Here is a 14,021-nt window from a genome sequence, read left to right on the forward strand (position 1 = left end):
TGTGGACCCTTTAGGGTAAGATCATGCTGTCTGTAAGATCATGCTGTCTGTAAAAGGATAATTTGACTTCTTCTGTTCCATTTGGACGCCCTTATTTCTTTTTCTTGCCTAATTGCTCTGGCTAGGACTGAATTTGTTGAATAGAAGTGGCAAAAGCAGGTATCTATTTTTTGTTCTTGATCTCAGAGGGAAATCTTTAAGTCTTTCACTATTGAGTATGATGCTAGCTGTGGGCTTTTCATTTTTGGCCTCATTAGGTTGAGGTAATCTCCTATTCCCTGTTTGTCAAGTGTTTTTATCATGAAAGAGTGTTGCATTTTGTCAAATGCTTTTTCTGCGTCAATTGAGATGATCGTTTTATTCTTTCTTTCTGTTAATGTGATGTATCATATGGATTTTCATATGTCGAACCATCAACTCTGCATTCCAGGAATAAAACTCACTTGGTCATGGTATATAATCCTTTTAATGTGCTATTGAATTCAATTTGCTCATATTTTGTTGAGGATTTTTGTATCAATGTTCATAAGAGATATTGGTCTGTAGTTTTCTTTTCTTGTAGTGTCCTTGTCTGGTTTTGGTATCAAGATAACACTGCCCTCTCACCTCGCCTTTTGAGCCTCAGCTTCTTCATTTATAAGATGGAGGTAATAATAGAACCCCTATATAGGGCTGTCATGCAGATTAAATGAGAAAATGCTTCAGCAGGGCCCAGTTCACAGGAAGCCCTCAAAATGTGTTTGTTAATAATAATAATAAAAAATAACAATTTATCTCATAGTGGGACAGCTGAACAGGATGGAGTTTATATAGTCAGTCTGTATTAGCAGCAGGGCTTCTGTCCAATAGTAGCATTTAGCAATTTTCCAAGTAAAAGGAGGGAGTGATATGGGGCAGAACTAGGAAGCTCCCTCTTGGCCTAACATGTTTGTAGAAGCTTGCCCAATTTTATGGAGTCATTTAAAACTTTCTGCTTGATTTCTTAGTAATGGCTTGACAGCTTCTGAGGAACTGAAAGTAATGAAGCCTGGGAAAAGAAAAACAAAATGCAACACTTAGCATTTCTCCCATTCATAGGTTATCAAGGGTTCATAGAACACAAAGATCAGTGGGAATGGTGATAAGGATGATGTGGGTGGCATAAGTGAAAATGCCACTCACGTCATTTCACTAATAATAATAATAAAACACATCTCACTATTTTTAAAATAGGTTTACAGGAAATTGAGCAGATAATACAGAGAGTTCCCGTATACCCACCACCCCCTCAAACACACAGTTTCCCCTAGTATTGACATCTTGCATTAGTGTGGTACATTTGTTACAATTGATGAACCAGTACTGATATGTTATTATTAACTAAGTCCATAGTTTACGTTAGGGTTCACTCTTTGTGTTGTACATTCTTTGGTTTTGACAAACATACAGTGACATGTATCCACCATTACAGTATGATACAGAATAGTTTCAGTGCCCTAAAATCCTGTGTTCCACCTATTCACCCTGAGTCCCTGAGCCCCTGAGCTCCTGGCAAGCACTGACTTTTTACTGTCCTTATAGTTTTACTTTATCCAGAATTTCATACAGCATGTAACCTTTTCAGACTAGCTTCTTTCACTAAAGCAATATGCAATTAAGATTCCTCCATGCTGGGGGGTGGGTATAGCTCAGTGGTAGAGCACATGCTTAGCATGCATGAGGTCCTGGGTTCAATCCCCAGTACCTCCATTAAAAAAAATTCCTTCATGTCTTTTGTGATTTGATAACTCATTTCCTTTTATCACTAATATTTCATTATATGGATGTACCAAAATTTGTTTATCCACTTACCTTAAAGGACATCTTGGTTGCTTCCTGTTTTTGGCAATTATGAATAAAGATGCTGTAAACTTGTATTCAAAATAAATGAGTCTAAAAAGTCAACAATAAGAAAACTACCAACCCGGTATAAAAATGGGCAAGAGATTTGAATCTCACCAAAGTAGATATACAGATGGCAAATAAGCACATGAAAAGATGTTAAGCATCATATATTATTAAGGAATATCAAATAAACATGGAATAGCTCTTCATTTATTTAGCCTGCTTTGATTTCTTTCATCAACATTTTGTAGTTTTCTTCATGTAGCTCTTCATATAGCTACATATTTTATTAGATTTATTCCAAAGTACTTGTTTCTTGGTGCTCATGTAAATGGTGTTATATTTTCAGTTTCAAATTCAAGTTGTTCATTGCTGGTACACAGGAAAGCAGTTGAGTGTTGGATATTAATCTTGTATCCTGAAACCTTGCTATAATTGCTTATTCATTTCAGGAGGGGTTTCTTTTTGTCAGTTCTTTGGAATTTTCTGCATAGACAATCATGTCATCTGCAAAGAGAGAGAGTTTTATTTCTTCCTTCCCAGTATATATATCTTTTATTCCCTTTTCTTGTCTTATTGCACTAGCTAGGACATCCAGTACAGTACTGAAAAGGAGTAGCGAAACAGGACATCCTTGCCTTATTCCAGATCTTAAATGGAAAGTTTCTGGTTTCTCACCATTAAGTATGATGTTAGCTTTAGGGGTTTTATAGATGTTCTTTATTATGTTGAGGAAGTTCCCTCTATTACTAATTTTCCAAAAGTTGTTTTTGTGGTTTGTTGGTTTATCATGAATGGGCATTAGATTTTGTCAAATGCTCTTTTCTCATCTATTGATATGATCATGTGATTTTTCTTCTTTAGATTGTTGATGTGATGGATTACATTAAATGTTTTCCAAATGTTAAACCAGCCTTGCATACCTGGAATAGATCTCACATGATTGTGGTGTATAATTTTTCTTATACATTGTTGGGTTCAATTTGCTAATATTTTGTTGAGGATTTTGCGTCTACATTCATGAGAGGTACTGGTCTGCAGTTTTCCTTTCTTTATCTGGTCTTGGTATGAGAGAATGAGTATCACAGAATGAGTTAGAAAGCATTCCTTCTGCCTCTATTTTCTGGAAGAGATTGTAGAGAACTGGTATCATTCTTTCCTTAACTGTTTGATGGAATTCACCTGTGAACCCACCTGGGCCCAGTGTTTTTCATTTTGGAAGGTTATTCATCATTGATTCAATCTCTCTAATAGATACGAGCCTATTCAGAGTATTTATTTCTCCTTGTGTGATTTTTGGCAGATTGGGTCTTTTAAGGAATTGGTCCACTTCATTGTTATAAAATCTATGGACGTGGAATTACTCGTAATATTCCTTTATTGCAGTTTCAGTGTCCATGGGACCAGCAGTGATGGCCTCTCTTTCATTTCTAATTTTAGTAATTTGCATCTTCTTTTTTTCTTGGTTATCCTGCTAGAGGTTTATCAATTTTATTGATCTTTTTAAAAAAACTCTTGATTTTGTTGATTTTTCTCTGTTGTTTACCTATTTTTTATTTCATTCATTGTTGCTTTTCTTCTACTTGTGGGAGGCTTATCTCTCTCTTCTTTCTCTAGTTTCCTAAGGTGGAAGCTTAGATTATTTATATTAGATCTTTCTTGTTTTCTAACGTGTGCCTTCAGTGCCATAAACTTCCCTCCAGTCACCGTTTTCACTGTATCCCACGAATTTTCCTAAGTTGCATTTTCATTTTCATTTAGCTCAAGATAATTTTTTATTTCTCATGAGACTTCTTCCTTGCCCCATTTGTTTCTTAGAAGTATGTTGTTTAATCCCCCAAGTATTTGGGGATTCTCCAGCTATCTTTCCAGTATTGATTTCTAGTTTAATTCCACTGTGGTCTGAAAGCATAGTTTGCATAACATCTATTCTTTTAAATTTGCTGAGGTGTATTCTGTGGCCCAGAATGTGGTCTGTCTGGTGAATGCTCCACGTGAGCTTGTGAAGAAGAGTGTGTGTTTTGTTGTTGTTGGTTGAAGTTGTGTGGCTGCCACTGAGATCCAGATGCTTGATAATGCTGTTCAGTTTACCTCTATTCTCACTACCTTTCTGCCTGCTGGATATGCCCCTTACTGACCAGGGGATGCTCCCGTCTCCAACTATCACGATGGACTCATCTGTTTCTCCTTCAGTTCTATCAGTTTTTGCCTTCCATATTTTGATGCTCTATTGTTAGGCACATACAATTAAGGATTGTTATGTCTTCTTGGAGAATTGACCCCTTTATCACTATGTAGTGCCTCTCTTTATCCCTGATAACTTTCCTTGCTGTGAAGTCAGCTCTATCTGAAATGAATATAGCTCCCCCTGCTTGCTTTGTGTGTTTCAATACTGTGAGTGCCAAAGTGTGTGGCAGGAATTTGTGAAGTGGGCACAGACATTTGAATCAGGCAAACCTGGGTACCAGCCAGGCCAGTCAAGCTGGGTGACTCTGGGCAAACATATCATTCTGTTCCTCAGTCTTCTCATCTAAAAAATTAGGAACTATCCCTTTGGATTGTCATGAAGATGAAAGGAGATAATGCAATAAAGCACTTAGCAAATTTCCTGGGCAAACATAGCATTCTGTTCCTCAGTCTTCTCATCCAGAAAAATGAGGAACTATCCCTTTGGATTGTTGTGAAGATGAAAGGGGATAATGCAATAAAGCACTTAGCAAATTCCCTGGCATGCAATGTGTAATGAATATATTCTACTAATATAAGCAATTATATTATTATATAATCATATAATATAAGCTATAACATTATTAATATAAGCTATTGGTTATAATTATATTATGGGACTTTGGTATAGATTTCTAATTCCAAGTCCTCATTATAAAGTTGGATGAGGCACTCAGAAGAATAACTTAGAGAATAATTGCAAAGTCTCAGGCTGGAGTGAGTATCCCATAAGCAGCGTCCAGAAGACAGAAGACTTCACATGTGCCCTGCAGCCCACAGTCCAGGGCCCCAAGGCCAAAGGGAATGTGGTGTTTCCTCCTTGGTGCCGAGTTTTGCTCCTTCTTCTTATTAAGCTGAAATTACATGGGAGCCTTCTGCCCCCACCACTGCCAGTTCATCGTCTGGGGGGGAATGTGGTCACACCAGGGCCCCCGCGGAAAAAGAGATCATCTTTGTTTAGATAAATTGTGACTAGCTTTTAAGAAGCAATAGAAATAATCACATGGGAAAACCTTCATTGTACACCAAGGCTTTTAAAAGTTAGTTATCAAACTATGTTGTGTGTTATGATCTCAGTTTTGTTGTGACTTTTTTTAAAAGATTGCAAGCATAGGAAAAAAGACTGGAAGGCTGTGAACCGCCGTGTTAACAGTGCCTGCCCCTGGAGGATGGGAGACTCAGTGATTTTGGTGTCGTCTTTGGGCTTTTCTTTAGTTCCCATTTTCTGCAATATTAAGAAACACATGTTATTTTTTAAATGAACAGAACAATGAATACAACGATCATTACAAAACCTCCCCTTAACTATAACTCTTGCAGTAAATGGACGATTGTCACTTGCCAGCTGACCTTCCTGGTTTGTGTTTGGGCCATTTCTGGCATCTGTCTTGCCATGCAGGACAACCAAAAGCGTACTTGCATTTTTGTGTCCTCTCTGGGGTCGGACAGATATAAAGTGGTCATTTTCTGGCCAATGTCCCCCCCCCAACCCCCGAGTTCCCTCCTGCCTCTGTGTTGCCAACAACTTGGGCACCTGTTCTGGGTCTGGTGTCAGGCAGAGCCCAGAGTCTAGCCCCTCCACTCACTAGCTCTGTGGCCTTGGGCAAGTCACTTAACCTCTCTGATCCTCAGCGTCCGCCTTTTAAAACGAGGATTGCAGTGACCATCCAGCCCTGTGAAGTGTTAGCACGTTGGGGCGCCCAGTGTCAGTGGCACTAGTAAGTGTGAGGGGCCCCCTTGTTATTCCTGTTTTCCTGACTCTTCCTGACCCCTCCTCCATTTCAGTCTGCAGACATTGACAACCATCACGCGCTCATTGAATATAATGAGGCCGAGGGAATCTTTGTTCTCCAGGACTTTAATTCCCGCAGCGGCACCTTCGTCAACGAGTGCCACATCCAGAACGTGGCTGTCAAGCTCTTACCCGGAGACGTCCTGAGGTTTGGGTCTGGAGGGCTGACCTACGAACTGGTCATCGAAAACCCATCCTCGGTAAGACCAGGCCCCCGCGGGGTTGGGGACGGTGCAGCCCGGGGCTCAGATACAGCCAAAGGTGGAGCCTGGCCGGAGCACATGGCTCAGATTTCACGCTGCGCACACAGTGGCAGCCACAGGACTGGGTTTTGCAAAGTTCAGCCCCATCTGGTGAGTCCCTGGGGAGGAGGGAGTCCTCGCGCCCTCTCCTGGGCACTTTGTGGAATTACATGAAGAGTTGCCCAGTAGTCTGCCCAGAACTTCTGAAAAGTGAGGCTTGGCCAGGGGAGGTGGAAAGCGACTGTGTGCTTTTGAATACTGGGGGGCGGGGTGCGGATGCTTCTTTTTTAGGCAGATCTGTGCTCTGCAACTTCCCAGCTTTGTGACCTCGGCCAGGGTTCTTTGCATGCCTGGGTCTCAGTTTTCCCAGTGGATGCGAGGCTTTGAGAGAGTATCTACGTGTAAAAAGGCAAGTCAGTGTCGGCGGGAGTAGACACCCAGCAGCTGTTATCCCACCCGGATCAGAAATGTTCCCGGGATCAGAGCGCAAAGTACAGCCCCAGGTTAAGTGGAATGTAACACAAAACTCGCCCTCATAGCTCAGTCACAAGGAGCATGCAGTCAGTTCAGTAGGGAGGCAGGCTGGGCACTGGGCAGGCAGGCAGAATCCCAGCTCTGCCACTTGCCCCCTCGGTGTGCTCTTGCACAAGCCGCTGGACCCCTCGGAGCCTCAGTTTCCTCATCTGCAAAATGGGGACAACGACAGCAGTGACCTTGCAGGCTTATCTCGAGGGTATCTGAGGCGGTGGCTGTTGTAAAACTCCGAGCACAGTGCATTCGTGGTGAGCACACAGTTAATACCTGTCTTGTGTGTTCATCTCACTCCTCACCACCAAGAATACTGCATGGACTGAGACCTCCAAGGCTTAAAATCCTTTCTGGGACAAGGGTGGGTATAAATAAATAGAGTTTAGGGAATCTAGACAGACTCCTGGGGTGGGGGCATGTAGGCAGCCCTAAATATGCACTCGGAGAAGGTCAACAGCATCCCTCAGGCTGCGGGACCGACACGCCACATCCATCACGTTCAGCTTTGAAAATCCGGGGCAGCTTTTTCCTGCTGCTGCTCAGCCTCCTTCTCCTCCTTGGACCAACATTGAAGTGTGTTCGCTCGTGGGCTGCAACAGGGTCCACTGGCCGCACTGAAGAGGGGTTTGACCTGATCGGGGATTTACAACACGAGCTCTGAGGATCTCCTTTGTTGGTCTGTGGGGAGCAGACCAACAGAGCAGATCTGGGCCCCACCCCGGGCCTGAGGACTCATACTTAGGGTTGGCAGGTAAAATGCAGGACACCCAGTTAAATCTGAATTTCGGACCTACAAGCTATCTGAAAGAAAAGAAAGAGGGGAAAAAGAGGCAGGATTGGAGATCGTCTCCCATCAAATATTTTGAGACCCAGTTTTTCCAAGAAACTTGTGGCTGTCTTGAATCCTGCATGTTCTTGTTTCTGGTTGATTTTTTGGTCCCAGGCGAGGGCGCTGTGTTCCCTCCAGGGGTGGAGTTTCCAAGGAGGATTGTCCCCCATGTCATACCGGCTGGGTGTGATCAGAACTGTTCTTTTCCGGACAAAGAGTTCCCAAGTGAAAACATTTATTTCAGGCTTTGTGGTGACCATAATGAACAGAGAGGGATGTGACAGCATTTATCGAGGGGGGAATTTAGGGAACCAAACGTTTTGCAGACGTCACAGTGGTTAGAGCATGCGTCCCAGCCTTGCTCTTATGCTGGCTTTTATCCTGGGCACTGCACAAGGCATCACCTCTCAAAGCCTTGATTCCCATTCCGGTAGTAATAAATAGTTCTCCACCACATGGAGGGATGGTGGTAGTCGGTGGGCAGTGTATGTAAGTTGCTGATAGGCACTTAACAACCCTCAGCCTTAGAACCAAGCAAACCGGCATGTGGCAGCCAGGACGCCTCCTTTGCGAGTGTTCCTTTGGACAGGAAACCTCCCAAGATCTCCCCAGCTAGCAGATGGATACAGTTGCAGATAAATTACCCATGAAATGACATACAAGATGGAAAAATAAAAAGAAAAACTCTGGGTTGACAAAGTACACTGGCAGCCAGGCTATGTCCCAGGAGTAGACACTGTAAATCATAGCTCTCTCACCGAAGTATAACCTGGGGTGTCCATGTTGCACAACCCAGGAGGCACCAGTCCACGTCACAGTCCACATGGGTGACGGCCCCTGGAGCTGTGCAGGGCATAACTTACAGGGTCATTTGCAATGCCATGAAGCAACCGGTAAGTAGTATTGCAGAGTCTGTGCCTCAGAACCAGGCGTGGGGAACTGAAGTCACCAAGTCGGGGTGCCTGCCGCATTGTGGGTTTTGCTTGTTGTTGCCTTTCTTAGTGCTTTCTGAACCTCAGGACGGGAGATGTAAAACCAGCCGTCCTGTTCACAGTGCTGGTGTTCTTATAAAGCAGCTGAGTAGGGAAACTCTGGTCACCCAAATATACAAATGGTGTCTTTGTCTGCTTTGGAATATGGCAAAATTTATCGAAAATTTATTCTACCTTTCTGAGCTTCAGTTTCCAATTTCTGCCAAGGAGCATTCAGCACAGGTCCCCTTTCTCTCTTCAGGATTTTAATAGAGGTTCCTGGGACCACCCCTATCATTGTATAAACTGATGCCCAAGGAGTTTCAGTGGCTTCCCCAAGGTTATGTGTCAGTCATGTAGATCCAGAGCCAGGATTAAAAACAGACTCGCCCGAGTCCCTGGGAGGATTTTCCTAACAGTGCCAAGCATCATGGCAGGTGCTTGACTGCCCAGCGGCTGAGGAAGGTTTTGCGATTCCCAGGCCAACCTGCAATTTCACACGCTGACGGGGATGACTCATCCTGTGGGTAAAAGCGAAAGCCACTGGTAATAGAGGAAAATGCAGTTTCAGTGATTGGCTTCCCTGTTTGGCTCCAGTCCCTTTTTACCAGGGATTCTGCTGCTGTGTATGGACAAATGCCATTCCTCCCTTACTTTTCCTTGTTTGATGATGATGACGACATGCCTGATGGCTAGTGTTTAACGCTTGTGCGTTATGCGCCAGGAAGCGTTCCCAGCATTTCACGCGCACCGTCTCATCCACTTCTCACCGTCTAAGAAGTAGCTGCTATGATCCCTATCTTACAGACGAGGAACGAAAACAACACACTCATCCGGGTCACACAGATGGTTGGGGCAGAGCCGGGAGCTGGGCCGGAGTCTGTTCAATGCCGCATCCCAAGTCCTTAACCAGCTGTCGGCAAACTATGGCCCAGGGCCAAAAGCAGGCCATCACCTGTTTTCATAAATAAAGCTCCATGGGAACACAGCCATCCCATTCACTTTGGTATTGCCTGGGCCTGCCGTCCTGAGTAACAGCAGAGTTAGCTGGACGGGCCATGTGCACAGAGCTGGAAGTATTCGCTGTCCGGCTCTGCAGAAACCGTTCATCCGCCTCTGCCTGTAATGCTGCGCTGGACCCCCTCTTTCATTTTACTCAGTTTCTGAAAGAAGAACTAAAAATAGAGGGGGGCTGGAGGGTGGGGAGAAAGAGCTCACTCAGATTGAGCCCTACTGTGTGCTAGGAGCTGTGCCGGTTAATTGCTTACTTACTTAACTGACGAATAAGAAAAAACAGACAAGCTGAAAAAATAGACTTTTGAATAGTCTTTTCATTACCTCTTTTAAAAAGAGCTGGAAATACGAGGTTCTAAATATATGTACACGTATAATATGCACTTGCATATACAGTAATAATATAATTACATTGAGATATATCTGATTAATACACTGGACATTAATATATTATATACACAACAAATGTCTGTTATAAATTTTACCCGGTTCTTCAATTGGAAAATTTTCTTTTAAACCTTTGGAATGTCTTTCCTGGGTAACTTTTGAAGCAGAAATTTGGGATCTGTAGTCTGAAGCCTCCTGTAAGCTAGAGGACTCTGTATTTGTTCAGCTTCTCCGTGTAACATTTCAGTATTTGTCTTACGATTGGTTCGTGGGTCTTAACATTGCAGTAAAGTGTGTTACAGCTCAGTTGTGACAGCAACCTGGATCCAGGTGAGAGACCAAGCAGTACTCGGAGAGTTGGAGACTCAGGTTTATGCCAGCGGGCCCAGAGGAGTTAGCACTCCAAGCTCTGGACCCCGTCTGTAGGTTTACACAGGCTTTTATAGGCTACCGGTCTAGACTTTGCAACATTTTGTAACATCATGTGCAAATAAGGTATAACAAAGGTGACCAATTAGGAACAAGCTTTGTAGTAATGGACCAATCAGGAGTGAGAGAAATAACCAATCAGGAGTGAGCTCCATGTAAATGAAACACTACAAATGGACCAATCAGGAGTTAGCTCAGGGAACTAATAGAATTTTAGGGGTAAGTTCCACTTTCCTAGAAGTAAGCCGTTTCAGAGGCAAAAAGTGAGATAGAGCCACTGGGCCAGGGAACAGGATGGTGCTGGCAGGACAGTAGTGGCCCTGCCTGGGGGTCCTGCTGGTCTCTTTTTTTATGGGGCTTCCCACCTCATTAAATCACTTCCTCTCTGGGACTGCTCCTTTACTTTTACAAGTTTGAAGGTAAATTTGCCACGTAACTACAGTCTGGTGGGTTTTATTTGAGCATGTCATAACTTTTAAAACAACTTTCATTCTGAGTACATAGTGATGCTTATGCTAAAGTTTCAATATGCATATTATCCAGGAAATTTTATAGTTTGCAAGTGTCAGAAACCCAACTCAAAATAGCCTAGATTAAAAAAAAGGTGGGGAGGGGGACTCACGTAACTGAAAAGGCCAAAAGTACCAGCTTCAGGCCCAGCTGGATCCAGGTGCCCAATGAATCTGTCTCTTTCTTCTCTATTAGCTTCACAATCTCAGACAGACTCTTGCCTCACCTTTAGGGAGGTGGCCACCAGCAGTCCCAGCACCCTCCCTCCAAACCAGCAGCTCTGGGGAAGGACAAGCGTCTTCACTGGTGTCCCTTGGATCATGTACCTATCCCTGAACTGATCACTGAAGCTAGGGGCCTGGAATGCTCTGATTGGCCAGGCCTGGCTTATGACCTCACCCCTATAGTAGAGGGGTCAGCCTCACCAGAGTTACATGGACTCTGAACTGTCAGGGAAAGGGTGTCTCCCCTACAAAAAATTAAAGTGCCCATCCAGAAGATGGGAAAAATGGATGCAGGGTAGGAAGTGTTCCTACTGCCTAAACTGAACCTCCCTAGCGGAATTCGGGGCTAGGGCTTTGGGGGAAGAAAATGATGAATGATCCACTTCTCCACTGTAAAGTCCCAGGTTCATCTCTAGGGAGACCATGTAGCTTGTTTTTCTTTGGTGAACAGGACTGATGAGAAGCTTGCCTACTCGGGGCCGTAGTCGTCCGCTCCCAGGGAAGGTGGTGTTTCCATGCTCCTGAGACTTTGTATAGATCCCGTTCCTGAGGAGGATGTGGCTTTACTGTACTCAGGGGTGAGGGGCCGGTGACTGAGTGGATGACCAGAGAGCATGGTGCACTTCAGAGCAGACCTCTTGCTGGTCAAGCTTTGTCCTCTCCAGCCTGACCTCATAGGATTCCCTCTGCACTGTGCTCTTACAGGTCCTGTGGGGACCTGCTGATGTGACAGGAAATCCTGAGACCAGGTGTTTTATATCAAAGGAGACTTCCCAGAGCCAGTGAAGTGGAGGGCGTGGGCAGCAGGGCGCCTCAGGCAATGTCCTCAGCAAAGACTCACATAAAAGGACTCTTCAGGTCTGCATTGTCATCAGATATCTGCAGACCAGGCAGATGACACCCAGGAGGCGGAGGGAGGGGCACCAGCTGAAGCCTTAGCATCCGATGAGACAGAACCCAGAGCCGGCCCAGGAGCCCGGGGACCAGCCGTGGCTGCGTCCTGCTTCCTCTGGCCCATGACACCTGGTGTTACCAAACTGGAACCACGCTGTTTCTTCTCCTTCCTTAACCGAGCTGATGATCATTCACTCACTCATTCAGTCTTCCGGGCTAGCAAGGCTGAAGTGACGTAGCCCAAGTTGAGGGGTAGAAAAGGCTATTTGTGAAAATCTGGGTGTTTTTCTCATTGGACTCTCTCTCCCATTTTATGGACCGACCAGAAAGCTAACTAGAACTTGAAAGGAAAGGAAAAGTTGTAAGCTAGATATTTACCAAAAAAAGGGGGAAAATTAGATGGCAAAAATCCAAATGAATGACTATTCTGAACAACTCAAAGAGACCTACTTCTTTTAAATTCCAAAACCTAAAAATTACGTATAACTTGGCAGTTCTGTGTTCTAAATGAATAATCCTGATTTCTCACATGAAAATCCTGAATATAATTTATCCTTTTCTTGTAGACGTAGAATTATTACCCCAGGTATGGAGTTATGGTGACAGCGCAGGAGCTGTCCAGGTAAAGGCTGTTTGTCCTGGCCGCATATAGCGCCCCCTGCTGGCTTCTGAGGTCTAATGTCTGCGTTTTATCCTGTCTTCTGAGGTCCATGGCTCCTCCATGCTGTGGTCAACGTGCCTCCTTCCCTCCTCACCTTCGCCCGCATGGCCCTTCCAATCTTTACAATTGTATAGTTTCAACATAAAATTCAAAACATTGTAAATCAAAAACCAACTAGATTTCAGTTTTGAAAAAGAACAGTAAATCAGCAAAAAAAAAAAACAGGTAAAATTGAGTAAACAGGGTCTGGAAGTGATCCCAAAGAACTCCTCTATGAGTAAGCTACACCAGTCATTGCATATGAATTTTGTACTATTTCTTCTGGCAACTCAAAGCCTGTTTTTTAAATTAAGTAACCTTTACATTTTGGAATAATATTAGATCTACAGAAGAGTTGTAATGATAGTACAGAGAGTTCCTGCATCCCCCTGTCCCAGTATCCCCCAGTTTAAACATTTTATATCACCACAGTACAGTTTTCCAAACCAAGAAATCAACGCTGATCCACGAATATTAACTGAGCTTCAGAATCCGTGACCCACTCTAAGGCACCACACTGCATTTGGTCATCACATCTTCTTTGGGAGGGGGAAGGAGGTAATTAGGTTTATGTATTTATTTTTGGAGGAGGTACCAGGGATTGAACCCAGGACCTGGTGCATGCCAAGCATGCACTCTACCACTTGAGCTATACCCTCCCATCACATCTTAGTTTCCTCCGGCCTGTGACAGTTTCTCTGTCTTCCCTTGTTTTTTATGGCCTCAACAGTCTTGAGGAGTACTGACCAAGGATCCTGGAGAATGTCGCCCCGTCTGATTTGTCTGATGTCTTTCTCTGACTAGACTGGGGTGATGGGCCTTCAGAAAGGATGCCACAAAGGTGAAGTGTCCTTCTTGGTTCATCACATCAGGGGGTCCCTGATATCCATATGACATCCCTGGGGATATGAACTTGTTCACGTGGTTAAGCTGGTGTTTGCAGGTTTCTCCACCATAAGGCACTATTGTTCCCTCTCCGTACTCTATTCTTTGGGATCAAATCACTAAGGATAGCCCACTGTCAAAGGAGTGGGGAGGAAGGAGCAGAAGGCGGGAACTAAGCTCCACCTCCTGGAAGAGGTGTAGCTACCTATGTTTAATCCTTCTGTGAGGAAGGTTGTCTCCCCACTTCACGTATTTGCTCAATCATGTATTTCTATCAATATGGACTCGTATATATTTATTTTACACTTAGGGTTATAATGCAACAATACATTAGCTATTTTGCTCAAATTATTCCAGCCTTGGCCACTGGGAGCTCTTTCCCGTTGGTTGCCGTGTCCTTGAACATCTTCCCACCGTTTTGTTTTGGGCACTTCCTTATTTTCCACTATTACAAGATGCGCCAGGCTTAGCATGTATTTTCCCTGCCCCAGCCCCAGAATCAAAAGCCTTTTTACTTACACTCTGTT

General features: G+C 44.0%; 1 protein-coding gene and 1 non-coding gene across 2 annotated transcripts in view; both read left to right on the forward strand.

The window, feature by feature from the left end:
- Positions 1–14,021, forward strand: part of FHAD1 (forkhead associated phosphopeptide binding domain 1) — a 123,654-nt gene that overhangs the window by 18,257 nt on the left and 91,376 nt on the right. The window contains 1 exon segment of the mRNA XM_032495241.1: positions 5,875–6,081. Within this exon segment, the coding sequence (XP_032351132.1) occupies positions 5,875–6,081 (207 nt within the window).
- On the forward strand, positions 1,657–1,728 carry TRNAA-AGC. The gene has a single exon. It is a non-coding gene; the product is annotated as a tRNA-Ala (tRNA).

Source organism: Camelus ferus, chromosome 13 (genome assembly GCF_009834535.1).
Source record: "Camelus ferus isolate YT-003-E chromosome 13, BCGSAC_Cfer_1.0, whole genome shotgun sequence".
Lineage (NCBI taxonomy): Eukaryota > Metazoa > Chordata > Mammalia > Artiodactyla > Camelidae > Camelus > Camelus ferus.